The 23,749-nt window shown below is 43.7% G+C and overlaps 1 protein-coding gene across 1 annotated transcript in view; it reads left to right on the plus strand.

The window, feature by feature from the left end:
• The window catches only part of LOC308312950 (adhesion G protein-coupled receptor L3-like), a 204,015-nt gene that overhangs the window by 129,299 nt on the left and 50,967 nt on the right, over positions 1-23,749 (plus strand). Inside the window, 4 exon segments of the mRNA XM_080759759.1 lie at positions 3,118-3,221; positions 4,646-4,831; positions 8,856-8,894; positions 19,060-19,243. Coding sequence (XP_080615885.1) covers positions 3,118-3,221; positions 4,646-4,831; positions 8,856-8,894; positions 19,060-19,243 — 513 coding nt within the window.

Below are 23,749 nucleotides of genomic sequence, written 5' to 3' on the forward strand. Positions count from 1 at the left end.
ACTGTACTGTTGTCATAGGGCAGCCCTGTCCCGTGGGGACGCTAGGTGAGGAGGATGGGGGGATGGGGTGTACTGTACTGTTGTCATAGGGCAGCCCTGTCCCGTGGGGACGCTAGGTGAGGAGGATGGGTGGATGGGGTGTACTGTACTGTTGTCATAGAGCAGCCCTGTCCCGTGGGGACGCTAGGTGAGGAGGATGGGGGGATGGGGTGTACTGTACTGTTGTCATAGAGCAGCCCTGTCCCGTGGGGACGCTAGGTGAGGAGGATGGGGGGATGGGGTATACTGTTTATTCGCTGTTTGAGCCGAGGTCTCACCGTTCGCACACACAATATTTTTTGTTATTGTCGGATAAGATTTTGTCTAGGTTTCATGCTGTGTTGATGCTGCGGCAAACGTGTGTAGACTTCTTGCAAAGTAATGGAGATGTTTAAAGGTTTCATGACATTCATGTTCATCTATTCGTTTTTTCGTTTTTCTTTTTAGAATTGAGGTTTTATTATAACCTCAATTACACCCACAACAACCTGAACTTTGAACATTCAGTGGATTTCCTGTGGTTTGGGATGTTGTGTGTTCTGAAGCGAAGCATTATGAGCTGCAATGAAGAAAACCCCAGACCACAGAAAGTCTACTGAATGTTAAAAGTTCAGTTTTTTATTATTATTCATGAACGAGAGCTCTGTGTTAAAGCCTGCAGCTGCACGCCCACTTCGCCTGTCAGCAGTCCCAGTTTTGGCCAGTAGGGCTCCGGGGGCCTGGGAGGGCTGGACGGGGTACTGTGGGTCTTTCATTCTTCCCATTCAATATATAACATCGCTTGTGCTGCGTAAGCTGGAACTTTTTTATTCCTTTATCTCGCCCATGTATTATCTCGCTATATGTGGTTGTCTTGTATGTGCAAAAAGTCTATCTCTTATTGGAAACGCAAACCATGTCCATTCCATTGTGCTGAGCAGACTGTTTCTGCGGCAATTCTCCAGGACAGTTATTTCATTTGGCCTGACATCCCACAGCGGCAAACAGTAGGCCTCCGGAGCAACTCATTAAATGAATAACAAAAGCAGGCATATATACTCCACCCACACGCAACACGCAATGTATGGCCTTGTCTGCACACGGACACGCACGCACGCATGCACACACACACACACACACACACACACACACACACACACACACACACACACACACACACACAAATGGGAGCCTTGATGGAAATGTACATTTCCTTGCTGCAGCCCCCTAGAGTGTGTATTGTCGGCCTCCTGGGCCTTAATAAGTGGAGCGTGAGTTCACTGTTCATCCTCAGACATGTTGAAACGCTGCCCTTTGTCTGACTAAACACACTGCAAAATACTGTACGCAACAATGTGCACACGCCTCGTATCAGGCTCAGGCATAATGAATGCGCAAACACAGACTCTCGGGACTAACCAATTTTATGGACATGCACTCACGCACGCACGGTAGCGGGTGATAGCGTGACGTGACAGCTTGACGTCATCACCTTCATATGAGGTGTAGAGAATAGAAGAGATTAGCATTAGTACATCATTAAAAGTATGAGAAAGGAGATATCTAAGTAGCTCCGTTCTCTCCCCAGCTCCTAAAGAGAAATACAGAACCTTAAGCTATGAAGCTTCCCCAAATAGAGCCCTTATAGACTTCACTGACGATTCCCTACGAATATAGGAGAATCTCCATTACAGTATTACTATACCCGTGAGTATGTGAGGAAATGTTTTACCTTCAGTAAAGCCTTTCATTCTGCCCTACACAAAGAGCAGTAACTATGTTTTTGGACAAACCGACTTATTTGTCTATCCCAAATAGCCTTCGTGATTTTGGGGGATAAACAGTTACCTCGAGAACATATTTACAATCACTTATTTGCCGATATCTTATTTGGCTGACCAGTTGAAACACTTTTAAAATCAGCCAATTCCTTCCCCCACGGTTACTGCACTTTGTCTTCTTTGTACGGCAGAATAGCCGTAGATCTACGGTACAAGCTCACGTGTTGCAGCGCCTATTCTTGGTGTAAAAGTAAATCAAGCGTACAGTATATACAGTAAGTCCTATAGGCAGCAGTGTGCAGGCCGGGACCTTAACTCCAACCCTACCAGGAAAACGGTCCTCACCATGTCTTATTTCTCAAATTCTATTATACTTGTGGGGACATTTGGCCCTCGAGTATAATAATAGTAGTAAGTGCACACGCACACGCACGCACACACACACACACACACACACACACACACACACACACACACACACACACACACACACACACACACACAGACACTAGGGCTGCAATGATTAATCGATTAATCGTAATAAAATCGATTATTCAATTAGTTGTCAACTAATTTAGTAATCGATTAATCGAATCTGCAACTAATCACTAGAGATGTTTTTGTTAAGTGTAACTAAACTAAAGAGGAGTGAGCCATCTCTCTTCCCTTACAATCTAATGATAGTTGCACAGTAGCGACTGTAAAGCAAAATATGACATAACGATTATAGTATCAAGAACAAAACATATGGCTTGAATATTTATTTTTAAATGACCTATTTGAGTTCAGAAGAGTACTGTTCCTTCTAGACTGACACATGTGTAGCTATTCTTTAATCAAATGTATGCAGTCAGAATAAGCCTAAAGACACCATGAGTTGCTTTAATTAATTAAAAATGTGTTTGTCTTTTCTTTGAATAGCAGCATATCAGCAGTTAATCAAATGACATTTTATTTTATGTCTAAAATAACCTAAACTATATTTTTAAGGTGATAGCTAAATAAGTCATAATCCGATGAATCGATTCATCGTTTAAATAATCGGCAGATGAATGGAAAATAATCGTTAGTTGCAGCCCTAACACACACACACACACACACACACACACACACACACGCACACACACACACACACACACACACACACACACACACACACACACACACACACACACACACACACACACACACACACACACACACACACACACACACACCCCCGACTACTCAGTGAACCCCGGGCACGTCTAAGGATCTCCATGTCTCCCGGTGAATGTCAGCGCTGTCTCCGTGTGTTTACTTTGGTCTGTCTTTGCAGGCGTGGCTACATATATGTGCGTGGCCCAGTTGGGCTACTGGGATCCCCAAGGCCCCGACCTCAGCAACTGCACGTCGCCCTGGGTCAACCACATCATGCAGAAAGTGAGTCTGAACGCTGCCGCCAGCCACCGCCGCCGCCACACACACACACACAGCCTCTCCCGCGTCGAACCTCGTCCGGCGTAAGGCCATCCATTATGGATAGGGTCCTGGGGGCGCTTATGGCATGCATGAACACACATTGACCACGGGGAGAGATTTAGGCCAAGCGAGCCAACTCGCTTTGTCAACGGTGTGTCTCGTGTGCATGATCTCAGAGATCGTAATATGCAGCAGCCAGGGGAGATTGAAATTAGCAATGCGGTCTTAATATGCATACTAGCAGCATGCAGTGTTTGCATGAGAAAAGCAAAAGACCATCATTAGAATAAATATAGCTTCCTAATTGTATAAAATAAATAAACTACAATAAATTTGAGTATTTGATTGATTGATTTTTTTTACCATTACATCTTAGTGGTGCTTTCTCGAATGAGACATTAAGCTTTACAGCCCTTTCCGTTAAAAGTCCAAATGTGGCAAAATATTACAGTCTGTGTGAAATCAGTGATGTTTTTGCGGAGGTGGGAGAGGAGGATTTGTTGACGTGAAGCAGTTTAAGAGTCATTACGATAACACGCACAAGAGGTGCTGGAGCCATAAGGAGCACATTCAGCCGCTGTGAGCACTACAACCGAGCCACTACTCATCTGCACCATCAAATATTTATTTCCCTCACCACTTAAGCCCTATTTGATATGTTGTCGCACAATGGAAAAATGGTACAATGGTAAAGAAAAAACAAACAGCAAGAAACAATCTACGATTCCTTTTTCTCACAGCAAAATCACCTATAATGACCCAAAATAGGGACACCAGGTGTGAAATTGGTTACATTTTCTTTCTCTTCTCCATCTCTTCCCTCTTTTCCATTCATCCTTCGTTACCTCCCCTCCTCCGTCCATTATTTCCCCACCACTCTCCTGTGGAGATACTTTTGTCCTGCGTTCGTTCCATTTGCCGTTTTCCTGTCTCATGCCTTCCCTCTCCTCATTCGTCCTCTTTCCTTCCACACATCTTTCTCTCTCTCTCACTACCCCCACCCTCTTTCTCGCTGTCTCCCTCTCTCGCTATTCTCTCGATTGTACAGCTTGTAGCAAAGCTTGTAAAGAGACATTTTGCTTGTACCGTCCGTTTGTAGCAATTCAAAACCTTGTAAAGAAAGTATCTACAGTAAGACCCACACAAAAGGAAACCCTTTACCTGTACTTTTTGTGGTAAAAGCGCTCAAACTTTATTTATTTCCCTGCCTTGATCTCCTTACCCCCCCCCCTTCTCCCCTTTCTTTGTTTTTCTTGGACAAAATGACACGATGGGAACTATGCATAAAAAAACTGTGATGTGGCAATAAAGCTCATTCTGATTCTCTTCTCTCTCTCTCTTTATGCCTCTTTTCTCCTGTCTCTCCACCCTTCCTCCACCTCCAGCTCCGTTCGGGTGAGACGGCCGCCATGGTGGCCAGAGAGCTGGCGGAGCAGACCAAGGGCCTGCTGCGTCCGGGCGACGTTCCGTCCACGGTGCGCGCCATGGCTCAGCTGGTGGAACTTCTGGACGTGCAGCTCAGGAACCTTACGCCCGGGGGCAAGGACAGCGCAGCCCGCAGCCTCACCAAGGTACTTCAGAGAGGGGACACAGGCACTCTCACTCTTTTCAGGGTGTTTTGCCTCAGAGATTTCTGCGAGGTTAACGTTAAGATTTATATCAAAAATAGAGAAGAAGTCTAGAAGTCAGCACACCGATTTATAGCAAAAAGCTCCCAGTCAAGGCTTAATTATAGATTAACGTTTCGAAGGTCTTCTTCAAATGAGACGTAGGACATAAACACCCTTGATTTTAAAAGGTTTGCTAGTAACAGAGTGATCAAAAGATGTGCACATTGCCCAGATCTATACGGTAGTTACCATCTGGGGTTTTTGTCAAAAAGTGTGAGGGGGTTTGCTGTTGCAGGTGTGATCTGACCAGTATAGATTTCTGTTCAAGTTAGGGGTCTACTGTGGACAGACAATACGTGGGGCAACAGTAAAACAATTACCAAGAGATTGAAGGATCAGAGCTGAAAATGTGCCAATGTTTTGTGATAACCTTTTTCAAACTGGCTTCCATGGGGAGAATACTGGATCAAACCGTTTATGTGCTGTTGTTCACCTACAATGGTGTTCTTCTGCCTATAGGAGCTATAGACAATCATTCTGAGAGCTATTGTGAAACTCATCGAACGCTGGCTGTATCCATCATCTGTGGATCTGTTTTGAATGCACTTTGAAAGACTCATCTGCACTACAGACTCCATGTATACGTTTGGATACACCAATGTGTAAACCTTTCTTAAGAGGGATGCGCAGTAGGATGATAGCTCTCAGCATGAAGTCGAGAAAATTGCAGTCTGTGGGTTTTCTATTTAGCCCTTCTATTTGGTGAGAGTCAGAAGTCAGGGTGAAATTCAAATGTTCACAACAACTATTCAAAAAGGTTTGAAAAGCAATCAATTCAGTGACTGAACCAGTCCGGATAACAAATACATCATCAATGTTGTTTCAAACATTTCCATAATTGCGAAATGTGGTAAAAACAATTTAGGCATTTAGCAAAACAAAGTGATTGTATTCAGGATTGAGAATGCAGTTTCTTTCCAAAAGGCCGACATACAGATTTGCATAATTGTGGGTCATTTACTCACCATGGCAGTGCCACTTTTCTGCAGATAAAAACAAATGAAAGGAAATAGTTTTGTTTTGCGAGGACCAATTCATTGAGGTGTTGCAAACACGCACTGCTCGGTGGATGCTCTGTCCTGTGAATGAGAAAGAATTCTATAGCCCTCAAGGCTATGTGGAATGCTTGTGTACAAACTCTCCACATCAAATAGAATCCCTGCTTCTAGAGCTGCCCTTTAAGGTTGTGGTCATGCATAGTTTTGGGTCAGGTCAAGGTCAGGGTTAAGGTTAGGGATAGACATACCAGGGGTGGTCCCTCCATGGGCAAAAACAACATGGAAAGAGGGGGTCCTGTAGATGCAAGTGATGGATGATGATGATGTATTTGTCATTGTAGGGAGGGACTGGGAGGTGGGTGCACTGTATTCATTTCTTTCAGCTGGTCCTCGTTATAAGCAGTGGTGGAAGATGTACTTCGAAGACGAAGTACTTCGTATGGCTGCTAAAGAAGCAATGCCATAATGTAGATATAGTAAAAGTCCTGTATTAAATTACTTGAGTAAAAGTACAAAAGTATTGATGAGAGAAATGGAAGCGAACAAGCCAAAGGGGAAATTAGTATTTGTCCTCCTTCGCAAAATGTTTGCTACTATTCTGCAGGCGGAGAGAGAGAGATGTGCAGGATTGATTTAGTAAGGGAAGATGCACTATACATTATGTTGATTTTGGGTGATAAAGTGATGCTTTTATTCATGTCTTCTCTGCCCTGCATTATTTAAAGAATGCCACTGAACATTTTGGATGATTAACAACAGCATTTGTCCCACAGTAACGCCTCTTAAACTTCCTATCCAGAAGTATCATTTTCCTTGCCCTGCCTCTGGTATAATGCTCAGTGAAACTGTATTCTTATTCTTTTTATTATTACGCTTATGATTATTACAGTATAGTAGAGTATTTCTACAGTACAGTATTGATACTTTTACTTAAGTAAAAATTGCGAGTACTTTTTCCACCGCTGGATTCTTGAGCTCTGTTCTCTGAGTCTATAGGTTGATACAATGAGTCTATAGGTTGATACAATGAGTCTATAGGTTGATACAATGAATACAATGAGTGTATAGGTTGATACAATGAATACAATGAGTGTATAGGTTGATACAATTGCCCTGGACTGAGAGGCCCGAGTGGTTCTTCTAATCACCAGTATCGTAGAGAAAAAAGAACGGAGGAAAGAAAACCACTGTGTTGGGCTGTGTAAGAATGCTGCTGTGTTCTTTGGAAGGGGTCGACGCAGCAGCCTGGAGAGGACCAGGTGGAAAACGCTGCCCCTTGTGGCACGTTATTATCGGGGCTCAATTATCCGTCTGGTGTCAGCGCTACTTGGGAATACGTTTTCTCTGTGCCAGAAACTGGCCAGTCCAGTCGACGCACTGTCTCGCACACACGGCTCTATTTGCTTCCATTTTGTCCACACTGAAAGTGAAATGAACACTTTTTATTGTGTGTCCTATGTGGAAATGAAACATTCTGAAAGTCTGTTTCTCTCTCTCTCTCTCTCTCTCTCTCTCTCTCTCTCTCTCTGTCCATTCTACTTCCCACAAGTACTCGGTTACAACCTGTGAAGTGCCTACAAACACTATAAGTGGGACCAATTACACTACCTTTTGTTGTTGACCAAATGCCCGCAAAGGTTGCATCATCCTAAAGCATTCTCCATGAAAGAGAAAATAATGTGCCTCCCGCTATTCATTAATGACCCAATCATAAATGCCTAATTGAGTAATATGCCTAGTTATTATGCTAATTTTCATTAGGATATCGAATGTGGCCAATTACGCACGAGTGGTAAAGTAATTAATGGCATTAATTCACTCGCCGTTAGATGCAGAGGATGAGAGGAACAGAGGAGAAAACACAATGGAGAATGGGAGGAAATGATGGCGGGGGGGAAAAGAACAACGTGGCACATGGAAGCCATGCAGCAACAGGACAATGATGAGGGAGGGAAGGACACACACATGGAGGGGAGGGAAGAAAGGATATCGTTCTACCATGTGTGAATCTGTACAGGGTTCCATTTGTTAAACAAAAAAACTGCATTTTCTTGAGCTCTTGACTTGAGCACTATAACATAGCCGACCTACATGTATAACGTAAGCCAGTGGTTTTCAACCCTTTTTCATCAAGGCCCATTTTTTATTCTGCATTTGAGCCACGGGCCACCATTTGATGACATTTAGCCTCTCAGACCACAAAAGTTGTATAGTTATCTTTGGATAAGTCCATGCTCTATTGACGTGGTACCATTAGGAGAGATAACAGGCAAACGTTGATCAGAATAACAATTCTTCTACATTCTCTAATTGTCTAGACGACTTGTAAATTAAGCAATGCAGATGTTTAACAATAATTTAACTACTAAGAGTTAAAGATCTATAAGGATCTATTTGGTTACCGACTCTCCGTCATTTAGCTGGGGACCACCTGGGACTTGATCAAAGGATCCCTGGTGGTCCCCGGACCACTGGTTGAAAACCACTTGTAGATCGTCTATTTTCAGCAAGTGTAAAATCAGTCATTGCGACGGCATCAAGGCCCGCCAAAATACATTTTAGTCAAATAAACCAACTGTAGATTTAGTCGACTAAAACTAGACTAACACACTAAATCCTTCCAGGTGATTAAAATGTGACTAAATCTAAATGAAAACTACTCAAGAGACTATATGACTAAAACTAAAATCTAAATTTGCTGTCAATCAACACTGGTCCGATGCCCATAATGGTACTACTATAGTACTACCGCTTCATCATTGAAGAGTGTTGCACAAAAGTAGTGAAAAGAGCAGAAAACAATACATGCTCCCAACGAGTTGCCATGTGTTATTTTCACTTTAGTTTTATAGGCTACTGTGTATATATTATAACAAATGAAGTTAAGTTGTGTCTCATGCTAATGACTGCATGTTTTGGATTCCCAGCTGCAGAAGAGAGAACGGTCGTGCAGGTTTTTCACACAGGTATTTCCACCTCCAATTAAGCTGTCTCAGAACTCAGCATGCATTATAACCAATTGCAAGCACGTGTGTTGTTGTTGTTCGTTCGTTTGTGTGTGTGTGTGTGTGTGTGTGTGTGTGTGTGTGTGTGTGTGTGTGTGTGTGTGTGTGTGTGTGCGTGTCTGCTCATGTTACTGAGCTTTGCATTGAATTCCAGTTCTTTGGTTGCCGCCATTGTTTTATGATTTTGCACCCCGACTAGGGCTGGGCGATAATAGACAAGATCAAATAGCACAATTGTTTTGGCCAAATACCTCAATATATTGTGATCATAATATAGAGAACATAACATGTGAATGTGTTGATTGATTGATTGATTGATTGATTTTATTTTAGTGATAGTACCAGAGAACAGAGCTGCTTTCCGACATACAAGTCAGCCATCTCCAGGGATCATATCTAATTGGGCTTAACTTAAACAATTAAACCCAAGAAAATCTAACACTTATGCCATACCAGACGATTGAGACTCACATCATGACATGGATATATTATCTTGTCTATATATTGGCCCAGGCCTCCCTAGACACACCGACCCTTTGAGGAGTGAAGCCAGCTCTGTTCTGGATCCCCGTCACGTGTGTGGGACAGACAGGCCAATGCCATGACATCACTGCTGTCTGTCTGGTGCACTATGTAATCTATTAAACACTCAGGATTTCACAGAGGATCAGAACTTTTCACTCTCCTCAAATGGCTTGCTGACGTCTGTTTATATTCCCGTTCGGTTTGTCTTGCATTCGGTTACAGTTCACTTACTGATAAGAGGCCATGATCAATATCAATAATAGCTCATCTATTTTGTGATGCTCTGCAGGATTCTGAGCAGGCTTGCCTGAAACCCAGTGAGTTGCTACTGTATCTGTCTTCATTCACTGATATCTGTCGTTACACGGCTGGTGTTTCGGAGAGAGAAATCCAGCCAGGAATGGAGTGTGATGGATCCCGCTGTGCATTGTTTGATCAGGGCCCCTTTGCTTACACCTTAGCTCATATTTGTGTCCCACGTCTGCTGTTTGTTTTCTCACTGTGACTTTTACCATGCTAATGTTTATGTTTGATTCATGTTGACACTGTCCCGTAGTATGAACTCGAAATCCCTCAGGAGATCGATCAGGCATGTTTGTGGTCAGCTAAAATCACTATGTAAGAACATCAAAAGCCTCACTGCTCTCGTCCATGTAAATAGATTACTCTCTCTCTCTCTCTCTCTCTCTCTCTCTCTTTCTCTCCATCTATGTCTGTCTGTCTGTCTCTCTCTCTCTCTCTCTCTCTCTCTCTCTCTCTCTCTAACCCCCTCCTTCTCTCTGTCTCTGTTGGGCTTGCTCTTTTTCTCCTGATGCAGGCTTTTCCTCTCCTCTCCCGTGAAAAGTCTTACCGTCAGCAACAGTCAGCAGTGTCACATCACAGAACATGGCTTATAGGACTATATGCAAGCTGACGCGCACGCACGCACGCGCAGGCATATACTGTATATTTATATTATACATTCACGTATCGGGGTCCATTTTGCTACACGTCCAGAATCCAGTAAGTGTGGTGCTGTTTTCGTTCTGCTGTGTTTTGGAAGACATATACAGTACATTACGGGCTGCTGTGCAAAAGCACACCTTGGTTATTACTGGGGGCTGGCATCGATCAATTAGATAATTAGTCTTAATAATTTGGAAGCCAAATGATATCAACACTAACCAACTCTGCTAGATAGGAAGGGCTGTCATTAGGGATGTGGTGTGACGCTGCCCTCTCCTCGTTAATTATTTGCCGCACTAATTGCCAAGTAAGAAGAGGTTTGGGGTCTTAATAGATAGAAAGGAAAAAAAAGAAAGAATAATTGAATTCTCTCCCTTTCTATTGGCTTGATCACTCCTCTCTCACTTCATTTGGGGAACTGGGGACACGTTTTCTGTTTATTAAATTGGCAATTTACTCAATATCCATTTGGTAGCGTGGAGAGGCTTGGACACTGTAGGGCAGGGGTTCTCAACGTGGTTCCAGTCAGTCAGAACCAAATGATGTATAACCATGGAAATTATCTCAGAGATAAAATAAACACATACACATGGGATATCAACTTAGGGGTCCTTGAAATGAGAAAAGGTGAGAATCACTGCTGTAGGAAAATGTTTCAGAATTGTTTTTAAGGTAGGAAAAGTTACAGCGAGGAAGAGAGAGAGAGGGAATGTCAGAGGAAAAAAAAGTAGGTCAAAAGCTAGTATGTGGCTGGACCAGCCATGGTCTTTAAATTTGAAACGACGGATACAGAAAGCGACGACACTCTGACGAGGCGACCAGTTGTGTAACCTCATCAGTCGGTGATGTTCAGGTGGTCATGCCAGTTAGGCTGTCTAGAACAGGAGCTCAAATTAACACTTAGCCTGCGGACACCCATTAGAAAATATTTGCTAAGGACCCCCATAAGAAAAGATTTTTACGGCTCTAGCAGTGATTCTCAAACATTTTCATTTCAAGGGCCCTGCGGTTTGACCTGAATTAGGCTATGCAGTCGTCCTCTGGGACCCCAAGTTATATTGTAAAATCAAAAGTTAATTTAACTCCATTTTCCATTTGTACACTCTCTGAGTTACAGACCCATAAGGGTCCATTTGGTTCATAACTGTAATTTAACTGGTGACCCCCTGCAACCCGCTGGTCTAGAAACCAAGGATTGGAGATGTGTACCTATTGATCATGACCGTGCAAGTACAGTGTAGCACTAATGCCAGGCAAGCGTCTCCTCTCTGCTTGACTGACCGCTGGTCGCAGTAGAGGTGGAAACTGCAGACAGAGGCCTTGCATCTTCATCAAATCATATGTGCACAAAGCCTTCTGCAGGAGGCCTATATATTATCCACCATTACGAATAGAAGGGTATCTATCATCTTTCCAATGGTGACGTTCTTTCTCCAGAAATGAGTGCGTTCCATAGCATAGACTGTAAAACCTAAGTGTGTTCGTGAAGTGCCTGCATATCTCTCTCTCTCTCTCTCTCTCTCTCTCTCTCTCTCTCTCTCTCTCTCTATCTATCTATCTATCTATCTATCTATCTATCTATCTATCTATCTATCTATCTATCTATCTATCTATCTATCTATCTATCTATCTATCTATCTATCTCTCTCTCTCTCCACATATCTATGTCTCCCTGTCTCTCTTTCTGCTTCTCTTTATCTTTTTCGCTCTTGGGCGCGTGCTGTCCAAAGGCAATACACAATTACAATTATCCATTTCGATGACAATAATGGTTTTGGGATTGCTGCTTGAGACTATGAGAAGTAATGAAAGACATGGGACTGTGGGGAGAAGGGGGATTCTGATCCTGACTTTGAACAAATTCTCTTCTACTTTGGATTGAAAAGATTACAGTAAGTTGTAATCTTTACTGCTAATGCACACACTGCAGACCTGCAAATGATAAGAAAAGCTTGGCTGATATAGGATACAATTTGTATCCTATATCAGCCAAGCACAATACATCCTAATGCCTGGACTGATATTGCTCTGTCATTGTCTAGTTGCTGTTTAGCCAGCAGACCATAGACCTTATGCAGACTGCAGCCATGTTGCCATTAAGTTAATGGCAGGGTGGAAACTAGCCGCAATTTGCCATTGACAGCCCATTCATCCAAACAGAAAAGTCCTATCTGATTGTATTAAATTATGTCAAACACACCAACATTGCAGCTGTACGAAAAGCTTGAATTATCCTCTTTCTACCTGCAAAATGTTTGTTTCATAAAAATTCACTGTAGACATGTTATGAGCTACTATATCTGTCTTCATGTGACCACCGCGCTCTGACTTTACGTGCGTTACCCGTTCAAAACATATCAAATAAATAACGGGAGTGGGTCACACACACCAGGACTCCAGTTCAAATGTATTTCATTTTGAACAGGGGACAAACGTTTCGGCTATCCAGACTTCATCAGTGTGGAGAGTGACTGAATGTAGGTTCCTTTTAAAGGAGTGGTGACATAGTGCAGGTGCACAAAATCACCGCTAATCAACTCACTACTATATCTGTCAAAATAAATCCTTGCAGGTGATAATTTTTTAAGTGTTGGATTTTGGAAGTGCTCGTTGGATATCACTCAAAGCCGCAACGGCACTGCGTAGTGCGTACCACCTGTTTTGTATTTGCACATAATGCAGGAGGCAGCAGGACGTTGCTTTATTGAAAGTGAGCGCTTACAAACTCCAACACTCCAACAAAGAATCTGCAAGGAATGCAAGGAATGTCTTGACAGAAAGTAGCTCATAACATGCCTATGGTGGATTTTTATGAATCTCTAAAGTAATCGAATAGACTTCTGTTAAATTAAGTAATGCAGATGTTTAACAATAATTTTACTCTTGAGAGCGTAAAATGAAACCAAATTGTCCCGTAAGGGTCCATTTGGTTTCAGTTTATGCTGTCAAGAGTTTTGCAAGAGCTCTGGTCAAAAAGTCAGGGTGCTGATATTGTGCATTTTGTGAGTGATCCAATGGGTCTCAAAGCGCGGGTCCAGATTCCCTCATGGTTCATTGAGGGGGGTCCAAAAGTGGGTAACTCTATCTCTGCCCCTCCCCACCTCAATTTGTACACTCTCAGACTTATATGCGCGTCCTTGAAATTAAAAAGTTTGAGACACACTGTGCTAAACTAAATGGAACAGAGCCTTAATTAGTATAATTGGCAAGGCCTGTGAAGGAAATAAGCAAGGGGCCCAATTTCCTTCCAATATGGCTGTCGCGCATATGAGCCTATTTGAAGCCTAAATTAGCATGGCACTCTTCTTGTCGCAGAAGCAAAAGAACCCCAACAATATGTGACAGACTGATGAAAACATTTTCAAAATGCGCACTTCTCATGCGGCGGTTACCCGAGCACATAAAACAAACAAAGAATTCCACTCTCTCTAGCTGCCCCTCCCCACTCCACTTGTGCTAACATCTAAGTTAGCTTTTGCAAAGTGCATGCGTGCGTGTGTGCGTGAGTGCGTGCGGGTGCGTGTGTGATAAAGAGAGAGTGAGTATGCATACTCCACTGATTGAGCTAGGATTGGTGGACCACCGCTACCGCTACTATTTACGCTGGATTACCCCAACGCTTCAAAGCATTTCACTTCTGCCCCATTTACTGGTGTGTGTATGGACGCACGCACGCACGCACTCACTTATGCACCCTTATCTATAGCAGCAGAGTCTCTCCCCTCTTTGAAGACCCTTTAAAAAAAATGGTCTCCATTTTAGCACTCAAGTCCCCTACTTGCTGATAGAATTGTCACCGGCAGCACCAGTGGTTAGACGCACACACGCACGCGCGCACACACACGTGCACACGCTCACGCACGCATGTGCAATGTGCACGCATGTACGCACACACGCACACACGCGCACACACACACACGTACACACGCGCGCACACACACTCACTGTCTGTTACTTTCAGATGTGGAGATGTCTGGGCCGTGAAGCAACTCTCTCTGCTTATCCATCTATGGCCTCCAGAGATGTAATCTCACTGCTGACAAATTAAATTCCAATGAAGGAATACAGGAAAATTACATGGCTAATCAAAAAGCCGAGGGGGAATCAAAAGTTTCACAAAAGTACAAGGGGAGCTTAAATGGAACACACACTGCACCGGTGAAGATGACGTTTGGCTGCAGTGGCAGCTTAAAGAAATACCTGAAGTGAAGCAGCGCAGCACTACTGTCACATCTGCAGAGCACGCACGCTATTGTCACATCTTCAGAGAGCATGCATGGCATCCTCTCGTCTCTCTCTTCTTTGCTCCAACTCTTAGACCAAGTGGAGCAGAATGATTCACTGCAGTGCTTTCCCCCAGCCCCATACATATACAGTACACTCTCTCTCTCTCTCTCTCTCTCTCTCTCTCTCTCGGTTCTGATAATGCACAAATGGACACGCTGCGCACACATGCTGCCAGAATGCATCCCCGTGCTGCATGCATGAGTGCATAAAACACATACAGGCAAATAAATATGTATAACAAATAAAGAAACATGCACTTAAGTATACTTTATCCATTCTCTCACGCATGCATTGCACACTGGCAGTACAGTAGCATGCTGCAGGGTCCCGAAAACCCAGGCCGGCTCCAAAATCCTAACGTAACTTCATGAATACGGTTACGGGTTGGAAACTATTTTTATTTGCTGCGGGTCTCGGATCAGTGCATGTCTTGATGATGATGCATCTGAAACGAATGGACCATATGGACCCATGAGGACCTTTTATATATATAATCTTTCATCTTCTGCTTTAAAATGAGACATATGCATTGCATTTTCGTTCTAAAACCCATATTGTCTGTTCTCATCGCATTTTGAATGAGCCACTTTTAACGTTAACAGCCAATTGAAACGCAGCCAATCTCCAGCAGTGCAGTCACACACAAGCACACTGACTCATCACCATCATTATTCGAACGCATAGGCTGGCCTTCAAGTTAGATTAACCTGAGGCAACAACGAACGCTTGGCAATTAGTCTACAGTGTATATACCATACCGTACGCTTTATTTATTCACAACGACAAACGAAAAGCAATTGATCAACTCTTTCATTTAATAAATACAACAATGAACTGCCTCAGCAAGATAGTAAATGGTAGTCAAGTCACGTCAAGTACATTTTAGTTATGAAGCACATTTAAAAAAAACAAGTTGACGAAGTGCTCTAATGCATAATTATGTGAACAGAAGCAGCATAGTCTGTCTGTCTGTCTGTCTGTCTACAAACAGACAGACAGCAGAAGTTAACTATATAAAACTCTGTAGAGCACATTCTATCAGGATGGGTTGCCTATAGCCAGGGCTGTGTAAGTTGTTGGTTGCAGAGAAATGGCACTAAATAGCATTTCTATGACATACTGCAGTGCAACTTTTTGCATTTCTGGCACACCCTATGGGCAATACGTGTGCATGCTTTAGGCAGTGCACTCTGTAGAGGCCCCTGAACAATGTGAATCCAATTGAATTGCATGGGTTGATTCATTGATTGGACGTTGCGTTCATGATATATGGCATTTTATATAAGAAATACCCCACGTGATCGCCCCTTTTTGCTTCAACCGTGTTGGTTGGTGGGACGGTAGGAAGCTATAGCATCTGTTTAGAGGCTCTAAGTGGCCTAGAGGTGCCCCGTGTCGCCACCCCTCCCTGCTGGGTGGTTCCCAAGGGGGGGAGGGAGTTGGCCGAGGGCACCGCGGGGCGCTGCTGGCAGCCGTCCTCCTCGCCCTTGTTGGTGTGCAGCCATTCTGTGAACCGTCGAAGGTCGCCAGCTGTTTTCCTTGTTGGTTCCAATTTGGTTACCAAACCATCCGCGGTTTAGTTTCCTCTGTGTGCGGCGAGGCGAGTCCCTTCCGCTGTGAGGTTACTCGCGGTGACAGTTTAGCGGGGCAGCGCGGGGCCATTCTAGCTTGCAAAGATTGGTCAGTTGCCTGCTGATACGGCTTGTTACCCCCGCAACACCTACATGCATGTGTTCTTTGATCACTTCCCTGAGTCAGGGGCAGGGCAAGTGAGCCTGCATGGGTATACTACTGTGTATATCCTCAGATGTACACACGCAAACATCCTCAGGCTGAAAGATGAGGGGGAATTACATCTTTTCCAATTCCTACTGTCTAGTGTGACCTCACCATTTTGTGTGTGTATGTGTGTCTGTGTGTGCGTGCGTGTGTGTCTGTGTCATGCACATGTGGGTGTGCGACGTGCGTGCAAACTTTATATTCATTCTCTCTGATATTATCTGTGTATGCTGAAGCAGTCGATTAATTAGCTTTTGTTTACACGCAACCCTTCCCAAACTCATCCAATATGCATCCCAGCTAATTAGCTACCACTGCAACACAAGGCCATAATATTATCATATTAGCTTAATTGGCAAGGCACCTGCTTTGTGTATATGATATATCAAAATGTGCTACATGTAGATATCACCCCACTCAAAGACAAACAGGTGTGATTAATGCCAATTTTGAGAGGGGAGTTTGTTTTGCAACGTATTCCATCAGCACTTCCCTTTTTCATTTGCCCTGCACTCATGTGATTCATCGACGACCATTTCCTCCGCCCTCCCACACGCTCCCACCCATCTCTCTCTCTCTCTCTCTCTCTCTCTCTCTCTCTCTCTCACTCTCTCTCTCTCTCTCTTTCTTTGTTTGCGTCTCTCCTGTCTCTGTCACTTGCCTCCCTCCCGCCCCCTCCTGGTTTCTCACCTCCCCCTAAGCCAGAGTGATGGGAGGGGAGGGGAGAGAAGGGGGCGAGGGAGTCAAACGGTTGTCGTGGGGAACATCAATAAACTGATGCGACTCTCTCCTCTGCAACCTGACAATTCCCCTGCCGGAGAGAACCTTTTCGCTTGTATGACGGCACCTGTATGCTCCGTTTCTATCCAGTTCCACTCTCGCTCCCCAGAGGAGGGAGACAGACAGACAGACAGGCGCATGTACTCACACACGCACGAATGCACACACACACACACACACACACACACACACACACACACACACACACACACACACGCGCGCGCGCGCAAAGAGCGATGCCGCTGGTATGAGAGAGACAATGGAACGAGAAAGACACTAGAGTGAGAGAGCTAGTGAGTGTTTATTTCATAGTGAAAGAAAGAGAAGGGCTTGATGTGCTTCCATTTCGAGCGGTGTTGCACAAATAATACAAATAATGTTCAAGCTCACAACGTTGTGGGCTTGTAGATCAGCTATTTTTGCTGTGCGGCAATGGCGCGCACACATAAAGTGTAAATCCGGCTAGAGCGAGACAGGCGTGTGAGACGTGTATATTTGATACTCATACATTCGCTTTTCCACTTCTCTCATTCCCAGTGGACATCTGTCACCATGAACTCGCTGGACTGTTTTACCGCTCTCCCAGGGCTCTCCCCTTCCCTCTGTCGTTCTTTCTCTTGACTCTGTTGTGACGCACGCGTGTGTGTGTGTGTGTGTGCGTGTGCGTGTGTGCGTGCGTGTATGCATATAAAAGTGGGCCCATAGACAAAAGGAATAGGGGAAGAGGGATGTTGAACTGGGCAGAGCAGAAGTATAATATAAACCATTCTAGTCTGGTAACATTTATTGGACTAAAAGCTGTCATGACCCGAAAGATCTTATTATCTGAAAGTTCTAAATCTTCTCAGTCCCACAAGCATACGTTTTCCATCACAAAGACGGGGTGTAGACAGCTTGTGATTGCAATCACCTAATTAGGCTGAACTTGATTTCTGGAACATCTGCGATAGATTTTCTTTCATTGCGGCCTATCAGATATAGAACACTGGCAACGAAATGTATTTATCCATTGACGTTCTGAAGTGCAAGATCAAAAAGTGCCGTGGCACTTTTTGGGGTGTTTACTTTGGAGCTGGCTTCTGTGGTTTTGTCTGTGTCGCATGTGCATGAGAATGTCACATCTGCAAGACAAATGTTTTCCTTGAATGTATTTTTTTTTCTTTCCATAAACTATTGTCTCACACACAAAGCCGTTGCACATGGGCCTCCCGTCGCATCTGTGATGATGACCGATATAAAAAAATCTCTCATGTATTAACAATGCATTTTACAGCATTATTCACAGTGGCTTTCACATCATGGACTGATGCATAAGCACTAGAGATGCACCGATATGGAAATTCTTGACCGATACCGATATAACAATAACGGTAACGATATAACAATTTAGCCGATATTGATGCAGATATGTTTGTTTCGTTTTTGTTGTTTCTATTTCCCCCAGGGAAACAAATACATCTTCAATACAAGAAATACATTTTCAAAATCTACAGCTTGGTAGGCTGCAGAAAGCCAACACACCAACATAGCCAACGCAAAAGTGTGTGCTTATCAATAACAGATAAATATCGGCGACCTCCCATCGGTTAATGTCAGTTTTATATGCCGATACAGATATTGACCGATAAAGGCAAACATCGGCCGATACCGCTACGTGGCCGATACAATACATACAATCGGTGCATCCCTACTACGCGCCAATAGGGACAGCGCTTGCTAGCGCCATGCAGCTAACCTCCATGTCCGTGCTGTATGCGTTGTGCTACAGGCAGCTAACCTCCGTGTCCGTGCCGTATACGTTGTGCTACAGGCGATGGTGGAGACGGTGAACAACCTCCTGCAGCCACGAGCGCAGGCCGCCTGGAGAGAGCTGTCTGTGGGCGAGCAGCTCCACTCGGCCACGCTGCTGCTGGACACCGTCGAGGCCGGGGCCTTCATGTTAGCTGACAACCTGCTGAAGACGGACACTGTGCAGGAGACCACCGACAACATCCGTGAGTAGAGGTTTACTTGTCCCCCCCCCCCCCTCCAATTCATATTTTGTTGTCGTCGGATAAGATTTTGTCCACATTCCCATGCTGTATTGACGGGGTTAGACAACAGGCAAACGTTGATGAAAACATCAATTCTTCTACATACATTCTCTAATAGTGTATATAGACTTCTTTTAAATTTAGTAATGCAGATGTTTAACAATAATTTACCTCCTGAGAAAATGAAACCAACATTTGGTTTCATTTTACGCTCTCACGAGTTAAATATCTAATAAGGCAGGGGTTCTCAACATTTTTGGCTGGGCCCCCCGGGGAATGCTTTGGCCATGTATAATTTGGCGTTGGTTCTCTGTTTGGCTCAGGGCCACCCCTGTAAATAATGTTTTTTTCATCCACGTCACATTTACTATTACAGCACCTTACGTTTATGTCAAGTATGTCAATCTTTCCCCCGAAGATACAGTGTCACGAGGAATTTCTGTTTCCATTAGGAGAGATTGAAAAATACTTTTATATACTTGGCCTTTAACCACTTAAACCCCACCATACTGTACCTATTCTGGGGGGGAACATTCACCCAAAATAGCCGACCTACGTGAGTTTGTAGATCTGCTATTTTTGGTGAAGAGACTTGTGGCCCTATCTTTGGCACGCCTCACAGACTAATTTTGGCTTGCACAAGGGCTCTGAGCCAATGGGGGCCCTTGGGTTCAGAATGTCCTCAAAGTCACGGCTCCAACAAGCTTTGAACTGAGCAGATTGGACTTTGGACATCAGAAAGATGATGATAGGCCTGGGCCATGGCTCAATGGTCCAGGCACCTTGGCTGGTAATCCAATCTGGCAGTGTGCCGCGGGTTCAACTCCCGTTCCCGACGGCCTTCACTGCATGTCTTCCCCCCATCTCTGTCTGTCCCTCCATAAAAAATATATAAAATAAAGGCGAAAGCCACAAAAAAAAGCAAGATAATGATAGATAATGGCCAAAACGTCTTGAAAACGGCCACTTTTATTGATTGCCGATTTTTGCACGTTTTTCTTTAATATCACAAGCTTGGATCGAAGGTTGGACAGTAACAAACTAGCTACCTGAGTAAAGTTCACCCCTGCCTTACTGTTAGGCTGCTATAGGCAGTTGAAAAAAACGTGCTGAACACATACAATTGGGCAGGCTTTGGGGGGCCTTTCGGTTTTGTGCACAGGGCCTATTTTCACATTAATCCATCCATGGATTAAACCTTAGCCTTTATCCCTAAACCTCTTTGACATATTTTACTATTTGGAAAAATATTTTGAAATAGTTCAACTTGCTGATCTACATCGACACGTTTGTGTATTGTAGATCGGCTATTTGAACTAGAGATGTTCCGATACTGTATCTGTATCGGAAAAGTATCGGTATCGGCCCTTATTTGGTATCGGCGAATATGCCAGTCTAACCAGGCATAGGACCAGGCATACAGTAATCACAGGATTAGATCATTTCTTAGTATAACTTGTATAACACAACATTATGTTACAACATGTTTTTACCGGGCTTGAATACATTTTTCACTTTACTTAAGTCTCGCTGCATTTCCCAGGACTTTGCTATGTTACTTTCTCACACTGTTGGTGACCAGCGTGTACAGTTGTACACCACACATGCCATGAAGAAAGGAGATTAATGGGAAATTGATTGAAAGCAAGCTGGTACAGTAAAAACTGCAGAAACTTTAGCAGCCTATGCGCTGAGAGGGCAGCTTTTTGTTGGAATGAATTGGGCTGCCATTTTTCTGTTTCTCATCCAGAGTCATCCAGAGTCTAAAACATGATTGAAAGCTGATTGAAAGCACAGAGGAAGTATCGCTTGAGGTCAACAAGCGTCTAGCTCTCCTGTGCCAGATTTGTCTAGTATGGCTTTACACTGTGATGCTGCACTGGGTTGAATAATTACCGGATAATTATAGCCAGCTTGGATTTGTTCATTTAAATGTGAGATCTACGGTGGCTTGTCTGATAGAATCGGTTACTCCATTCTATTTAAGTGCTTTGCTGCTTTCTTCACTAGAGGTATTATTTGTCCTTATTTTATTTTATTACTTTTTTAAATCCAGTATACATCATCTCACTGAACTGAGTATTGAGGTTAGAAATAAGCACTATATTCGTCACTGACCGGGCTCTCCCAGGGCTCTATCCTTGGCCTTGTCTTTTTTTCCCTCTACACTATTGTCTCTATGCCTCAAAATAGGGACGATATAGTGTTCAAGTAGTTTAGACCGTGAACAGAATTCCACAGACGTTTGAGACAAATGTATTTGTTGATATATTTAAGGGTCCATGCCGGTGGTCTGCCCTGTTTAGCCCATTGAATACGACTCACGATAACATTTCCAAAGCACACCAGGCTTTGTTTATTTCTGGAGGAAGGCATGAAAGCCACAGGATAACAACATTTACTTCGGTGTGTTAAGAAAATCATTTTGCTTGACAGAAGTAGTTCAGCACTGGGAACTTTAAATGCCCCTTTTATTTTATTTTTGTCAAAGTTAAGTTGTCTTTGAGTTTTAATGCACTTCAAAGCCCGGATTTTGGCTTGAAAAGTGCAGCCAAAAACACTCCCTGGAGAAAACTAATTTTAACTTCCATTTTGTTTTAACTGGCGCAATGCCCAACATTGACTCAATTATTGAGGTAAGGTCAATAATGTTTTAATGACTATGGACTAGGAAATGTAAATAGTGAAATACAAAAATCAATTCACAGGAAAATTGTCTGTGTTTATGTACAGTACACTATATGGCTGAAGCTGTGAAAAGATGGTGATATGGTTCCTTTAATGACATATGTTACCATATTATGTCATTCATTGTCATATCACCGTATAAAGAGCGAGGTGATGTTCACCGCAGGCGCTATACTGTACATATATATCCGAACACGAACCAGCCACGTCATGTTTATGTTTCATAACACGAGGCACCAATTTAAGCACACTACCTGAATTCACAGCTCTCTAAGCAATAACACTGGCTGGAAGTGATGTGCACTATATAACACAATGCACATGTGAATAGACACAGATAGAAGTGGGGCAGAATAATTTCTGTGTGTGTGTGTGTGTGTGTGTGTGTGTGTGTGTGTGTGTGTGTGTGTGTGTGTGTGTGTGTGTGTGTGTGTGTGTGTGTGTGTGTGTGTGTGTGTGTGTGTGTGTGTGTGTGTGTGTGTGTGTGTGTGTGTGTGTGTGTGTGTGTGTGTGTGTGTGTGTGTGTTTGTGTGCGGCCGGGGGGAGTAGGGGCGTTGCGAAGAACATATGTGTATGCAGGAAAAGCTCACACATGCAGCTGAACTGTAGCATGTGAGCAACAAGGTGCGTCAGACAGATGCAGAGCCGTTCCGTGTGGGAGAGAGAGAGAGAGAAAGAGAGAGATGACATACGAGTGACTGAACAACAATAACAGTGTATGTTGTAAGTAAATAACATACGTAACTAACGTTAGGGTGACTGCACAATGATAACACGATGATCTCTGTGTGAATGAATCAGCATTCTACACATGTACTGTACATTAACTGCTGGCTGCCCAACCGGGACCACCACCGTGAAAATCCTGTATTTCACTTTCAAAAGACTTTTGGGGTCATTTCATCGTCTATACTCAGGCTTTTGTGAACACCCTGAACATTTCTTTTTTTAAAGTTGCTTGATTCAGTATTTAGATATTTGATATTCATGCCTGCCCCCCTTCCTATACAAACCCATTAAAACCGTTAGATTAATTGAAAACACCTGGTTCTGAACCAAGGACGGGTAAAAATGGAGTTTGAAGTTACAGTGGGTTTGTATAGGAATGGTGGCTGAAATTAATATCAATTATCTAAATACTGAATCAAGCCACTTAAAAACTGCCCGAGGTGTCAGACGGAGCAGACGATGAAATGACCCAAAGAATGTTTGAAAGTGAAATGTCCCTTTAACTCTGAGAGGACTCCGAACGGGCCCGGCAATAAGGGTCCATTTGCAACCCTGTCAGAGTTATACGCCCGCAAGGGTCCATTTGGTCGTAAAGATGTCGTAAATAACTTCAAGGGATATAACTAGCACACTGTAGCGATGCCCGAATTGCATGCAAAAGTGAAAGTTTCTGTCCGCGGTGCGTCATGGCTGCAGTGCGGACTCTGGGTTCCACAGAAATGTAGATACAGCCCAAAGCAGAGCGGGCCTGTAAAGCCGTCAGAGAGAGAGGCCATGATTTAGTGGGACTGCGTTGTTGTGTGAAAGGTTTTAAAAGGGGAGTTTCCCGCTGAGACCCATACACATCTAAAAAAGATGCAGGAAGTCTGGCCTTGAGGCCTTTTAATACGGGGATAAATTGTTTGCTAGAGACAATAAATTTCACTTCTCTTATCCCCCCCCCCCCCCTTCTCAATCGCTCCGCTCGTAGGCGGAGGGAGGAATTGACAAAGCAGAACAAAGCTAGTTATTATGGCTCCGTGCACATCACCACACATCCCCCCCCCCCCC

Source organism: Protomyctophum bolini, assembly GCF_963924005.1.
Source record: "Protomyctophum bolini genome assembly, chromosome: 3".
Lineage (NCBI taxonomy): Eukaryota > Metazoa > Chordata > Actinopteri > Myctophiformes > Myctophidae > Protomyctophum > Protomyctophum bolini.